This window comes from Crocuta crocuta, unplaced genomic scaffold, assembly GCF_008692635.1.
Source record: "Crocuta crocuta isolate KB4526 unplaced genomic scaffold, BGI_CrCroc_1.0 scaffold7, whole genome shotgun sequence".
Classification (NCBI taxonomy): domain Eukaryota; kingdom Metazoa; phylum Chordata; class Mammalia; order Carnivora; family Hyaenidae; genus Crocuta; species Crocuta crocuta.
The window spans coordinates 5,867,953-5,873,842 of NW_027531904.1; the positions used below are offsets into that span (position 1 = coordinate 5,867,953).

Sequence of the window (5,890 nt, forward strand, 5' to 3'; positions counted from 1 at the left end):
GAAGTTACTTGGGTGATGAGCATACACTGCAAGCCCTAGAAATGAAAGAAGGGATATAAGAAATAAATGCATATATATGTACGTTCACATATACACGTACACACACACATATATATATATATATACCCACCCTGGAAAACAAGAACAAGGACACTCAGTGGATCAGAAGATTCCTGGACTGGGGCGCCTGGGTGGCTCAGTCAGTTAAGCGTCCGACTGCAGCGCAGGTTATGATCTCACAGTTCGTGAGTTCGAGCCCCGTGTCGGGTTTTGTGCGGACAGTGCAGGGCCTGGAGCCTGCTTCAGATTCTGGGTCTCCCTCTCGAGATTCTGCCCCTCCCCTTCTCATTTTCTCTCTCTCCCTCTCAATCCCTCTCTCAAAAGTAAATAAACATTTTTTTAATTAAAAAAAACCCAAAAAACTGGGGCGCCTGGGTGGCTTAGTCGGTTAAGCATCTGCCTTTCGCTTAGGTCATGATCTCGCGGTTCGTGGGTTCGGGCCCCGCGTCGGGCTCTGTGCTGACTGCCAGCTCGGAGCCTGGAGCCTGTTTCAGTCTGTGACTCCCTCTCTCTCTGACCCTCCCCTGCTCACGCTGTCTCTCTCTCTCTCTCCTAGAAATAAATAAAACATTAAAAAAATTAAAAAACAAAACAAAACAAAAAACTACCAGTCCAGGCAAGGTGTCTAGAGAGAGCCTTTGGCGGAGACCCCAGGCAGGAGGGGACGCGACCGTCAGCCTGGAAGGGGGGTCCGCCACCACACACGTCACCACACACGTCACCACACACGTCACGCTGCCCCGACTGAGGGGACCAGACTATGACAAAACGCAGCCACTTCAAGGCTACTTCCACCCCAGAATTCCATACGGAAAGCCCCTCACCTGCCTCCCGGCCGCCAAAATTGCCGTGTTTGCCAGATCATTTTATAGCCCCCGCTCTTTTATCCTTTTATCTTATTTATTGATTTACGTAGGCGGGGACAGACCTAGCAATCAGCCTCTCTGCCTGTCTTCAGACCCCGGAGGCAAAACTGCTGGAAAGGACATCGTTGAGAAGCTTCGTTAGAGAGTCTTTGAAACTCGACCCAGCGCAAGACACTGTCCTAAGCTTCCGAGTCAGTGGGAATATAACTGCTCCCAATTCTTCTCGTTCAAGGGAACCCCCCTGTATTATGGCCCCCCGACTTGGGAGGAGGGTGACGGCTGAACTCATCCAAGCACGGGGAGGCTCAGGGGAGCCACCTCAGGCAGCCCTTCTCCCACCTTCTGGGCTCCGGGACGGCTGAGGAGAGCCCAGGGTCGCTAACTACGGGTGGACAGCCTGACGGAAGTCCTCAGAAGGCCGTGTTCTCCGCTTGGGCCCGGGGGCCAAAGAGCTGCTCAGCGACGGCCTTGCCGTCATACTTGGGCAGGGTGCCCCCGAAGTCAGCGGGCAGGATGTCCTCATCAATCTCCTGGAAGAAGCCAGAGAGGTCATCGCCATGNGCATCCTCCTCTGCATTGTGCTGTCATTGGGCTTGGGGACCGTCCCCTCCCCTCCTTCCCGCAACCACCAGCACCGCCACTCACTCACCAGAGAAGCACTGGGCGCCTCCGCGGGGGGCCATGCACTCACCCTTTGCAGCAGCTTGCTCTTCAAGAAGGGCTTGACCATGTTGTAGGTGGTGGTGAAGTACCACGGCTGGTGGATGAAGTGGACGGCTTTGAACCGGGCTGGGAAGGAGTCCTGCGGTGCAGAGAGAGCGCCGCCCCGTGGCCGCCGTGCCCCCCGGGGCCCCCCCATGCCNACCTGGGCTTCACCAAGGCTCCAAACTGCAGGGAGGAAGCCCCGGAGGCCAGGCAGCCCAGCCCTCTCCCTGCTGAGGCACCAAACCCCGCCATTATTAGGCAGAACAAAGAAATGAGGGGCGCCTGGGTGGCTCAGTCGGTTAAGTGTCCAACTTTGGCTCAAGTCATGATCTTACAGTTCGGGAGTTCGAGCCCCATGTAGGGCTCTGTGCTGACAGCTCAGAGCCTGGAGCTGCTTCAGATTCTGTGTCTCCCTCTCTCTCTGCCCCTCCCGCGCTCGTGCTCTGTCTCTCTCTCTCTCTCAAAAAAAATAAATGAACATTAAAAACAATTTTGTTAATGAAATGGTAGCCTTGCTTGGTTTTTAGGTGACCTGAGTTTTTTCACACCCATTAGCCTGCTGAGTGGACTGGAGACTACTCTAAACCCCAGAGACGCTGCCGTCATGTCTCACTATCCTTCAGTGCCCCCTAAACCCCGGTCTCCCACCCCTCCTTTCCCAGATACACATAATCTGAGATACAGGGTTCGCTCTGAGAAAGGAGTTCTGACACGTCGGTATACACAGGACTGAGTTGTCGGAGCCATTGGCCATAATGGCGACAAAGTCGCGTTCAGAGAGAGACAGTGTGACATATGTGGACAGTGAACAGGATTCCAGGTCAGAGATTGTAGGTTCAAGTCTGACCTCTGCCACTTTAGGGTCTTATGACCTCGAGAAGTCACTCAAACCTGTGAGCCTCGGTTTCGAGGTTTGTAAAATGAAACAGGGAAGAGGTGGGTACTGCTCTCAAGGAGTTAAGGAGTTAACGTGCATACGTGGCTCACTGTCGTTCACCATGCAAGTGCCTGTGGCTGCCGTCGCTCATTGTGGCGCTAGGTGGTCCCCTTCTTAGGTCCTCCGTGGCACCGTTAACCCAGGAAACTGGGCCCAGCCTCCCAGCCTCCCGACCCGTGAGAGGCTCCCTCGGGACCAAGTTCTGAGCCCTCACCTGGAGCATGTCCACCATCTTCCTGAGATCGGAAGCCCGGAGTCCGGCAGCCTGCTGCATGGTAAAGCCCTTGAAGTTCTCAATGATGCAGAAGCCATTAATTTGAGTCTCCTCATTCTCTAGTAGCTTCTCCAGGATGAAACAATATGCCTGCAAGATCTTGGACACAGAGTGAACAGGCAGTAAGACCCAACACGGGTACATCCCTTTACTGGAGGTAATTTGTCACAGGCTTTAAACTGGGACGTTCCACCTCTCTGGTTGTGTCCCAAGAAAATAACCTTGAATGTCATATCCAAGGTTAGGTGCTGGGGTGTTTATCTTGGTACGCTTATAATGGTAGGAATGCTGGAAATAACCTAAGTGTCCAACAATAAAGGACTGGTGAAGTTATGGTACATTCATGCCATGAAATATTCTGCAGCGGTTAAAATTATATGTATTATCTATAAAAATATAGAGCAAAATCTTCATTCACTATGTATTCTTGTAGAGTATGATCCCATTTTTTTTTTAATTTTTTTAATGTTTTATTTACTTTTAGGAGACAGAGAGAGAGACAGCGTGAGCAGGGGAGGGTCAGAGAGAGAGGGAGTCACAGACTCTGAAACAGGCTTCAGGCTCTGAGCTGGCAGTCAGCACAGAGCCCGACGCGGGGCTCGAACCCACGAACCGCGAGATCATGACCTAAGCGAAAGTTGGACGCTTAACCGACTAAGCCACCCAGGCGCCCCTGATCCCATTTTTATATTTAAAAAAATGTGTGTGTGTGTTTCTAGAAAAAGTGGATTGGAAGGATGTCAGTGGTAGAAATCTCTGAGTAGTAAAATCGTGGATGATTTTCATTTCTGATTTTTTTGCATTTTATAATATGTAAATATTGTTTATGTAATAAGAAAAAAGTATTCTTAAAATAGTCTTTTGTAAAGATTTTATTTTATTTTACATGTTTTATTTATTTGTGAGAGAGCGAGAGAGAGAATGCAGGTGGGGGAAGGGCAGAGAGAGAGGGAGACAGAAAATCCAAAGTGGGCTCTATGCTGAGAGCAGACAGCCCAAGGGGGTTCAGACTCACAAGTCATGAGATCATGACCCGAGCCAAAGTCTAATCCTTAACTGACTGAGTCACCCAGTCACCCCCTTTAAGATTTTATTTTTAAGTAATCGCTATAGCCAACACGGGGCTCAAACTCACCACCCTGAGATCAAGAGTCACATACTCTACTAACTAAGCCAGCTGGGTACCCCAAGAAGAAATCATTTTGGCAGCTCTTTCTGTCCATGGGTCCTGTCCCTGTGCTTTAATAAAATCACCTTTGTGCACCAAAAAAAAGGGGGAGGGAAAGAACTATCTTAAGGTCTTTTACACACACACACACACACACACACACACACTCATACCTAAAGCTAGTATCTTAATTACTGTAAAACACCATAAGTATCCCTGATAAGATCAGGAACACGGTAAGGATGTTCACTATCTCTACCACCATTAACTCTCTGTTTAACAAAGTTTAAAAAAATAAATCGGGCACAAGTAGAAAAGGGAAAGAAAAACTATCTTCTCTATTTACAATAATATGACAGTATTCTTGGAAAATCTGAGAGAATCAATTCTAAAACTAACATAAGTAACAAAAAATTCAGAATATAAAATTAAAATACTAAAACAATAATTTTCATATATACAAACAGTAACCAATCAGAAGATATAATGTCAGAAAAAGCCCCATTTATAGCAACACTTAAGACAAACTTAATGAGGGGCTCCTGGGTGGCTCAGTCGGTTGGGCCTCCGACTCTTGATTTTGGCCCAGGTCACGATCCCAGTCATGAGATCGAGCCCCATGCTGGGTATAGAGATTACTTAAAAATAAAACCTTAAACACACACACACACACACACACACACAGTATGGAATTGGAGCATGGGTAGACAGAGACCAATGACACAGAAATCAAGACCAAAACTAGACCCAAATACATATGAAAATATAGACTGACAAAGACGACAGCTCAAACCATTGGGAAAAAAGATGAACTTCTCAAGAAATGATGTCAGGACAGCTGGACAGCACCTTCTAAAGTGAGTTTGTACAATTTTTTTGAGGCCTCGCAGCATGTGTCTCCCAAGATGAACCCTAATTCCCCCACCTCGGGTAGCTCTCTTTTTTTTTTAATTCTTTTTTTTTAATGTTTTATTTATTTCTGAGAGAGAGAGAGAGAAAGAGGCAGCGTGAGCAGAGGAGGGTCAGAGAGAGAGGGAGACACAGAATCTGAAGCAGGCTCCAGGCCCTGAGCTGTCAGCACAGAGCCCGATGCGGGGCTCGAACCCACGAACCATGAGATCATGACCTGAGCCGAAGTCGGATGCTCAACCGACTGAGCCACCCAGGTGCCCCCAACCTAGGGTAGCTCTCTTAAGGGCTGGACCAGCAAAATCACACACACATATATAAATGCAGAGACCAAAAAATACAAAAACACTAATTCACAGGGATACATGCACCACTATGTCTATTGCAGCATTACGAACAATAACCAAACGATGGAAGCCCAAGTGTCTACCGACAGATGAATGGATACAGAAGATGCGGCGTCTATATAATGGAATATTACCCATCCATTAAAAAAAAAGAATGACAGGGCGCCTGGGTAGCTCAGTCAGTTGGGCGGCCGACTTCGGCTCAGGTCATGATGTCACGGTTCGTGGGTTCGAGCCCCGCGTCGGGCTCTGTGCTGACGGCCAGCTTGGAGCCTGGAGACTGTTTCGGATTCTGTGTCTCCCCTCTTATCTGAACCTCCCCTGCTCATCCTATCTCTCTCTCTCAGAAACAAACAAAATGTTAAAAAAATTTTTTAAATAAAAATTAAAGAAGAATGAAATCTTGTCATTTGCAACAACATGGATGGATATATGGAGTATTATGCTAAGCTAGGTAAGTCAGAGAAAGACAAATACCATACGGTCTCACTCATATGTGGAACTGAAGAAACAAGCCAAGGGGAAAAGAGAGAGAGAGAGAGAGAGAGAGAGAGAGAAAGAGAGAGACAAGCCAAGAAACAGACTCTTCACTACAGAGAACACACTGCTGGTCACCAGGAGGTG

General features: G+C 48.1%; 1 protein-coding gene across 2 annotated transcripts in view; it reads right to left on the bottom strand.

The window, feature by feature from the left end:
- Nucleotides 1–941: 941 nt before the first annotated feature.
- Nucleotides 942–5,890, bottom strand: part of RLBP1 (retinaldehyde binding protein 1) — an 11,883-nt gene continuing 6,934 nt past the window's right edge. The window contains exons 6-8 of one of the 2 annotated variants that reach the window (XM_077774344.1): nt 2,783–2,941; nt 1,618–1,728; nt 942–1,456 (exon numbers count right to left, since the gene is read on the bottom strand). In XM_077774344.1, the coding sequence (XP_077630470.1) occupies nt 1,337–1,456; nt 1,618–1,728; nt 2,783–2,941 (390 nt within the window). In that variant the 3' untranslated portion in view covers nt 942–1,336. Of the gene's footprint in view, nt 1,496–1,617; nt 1,729–2,782; nt 2,942–5,890 lie in introns of both variants that reach the window. The other variant, XM_077774345.1, reaches the window with a different exon arrangement.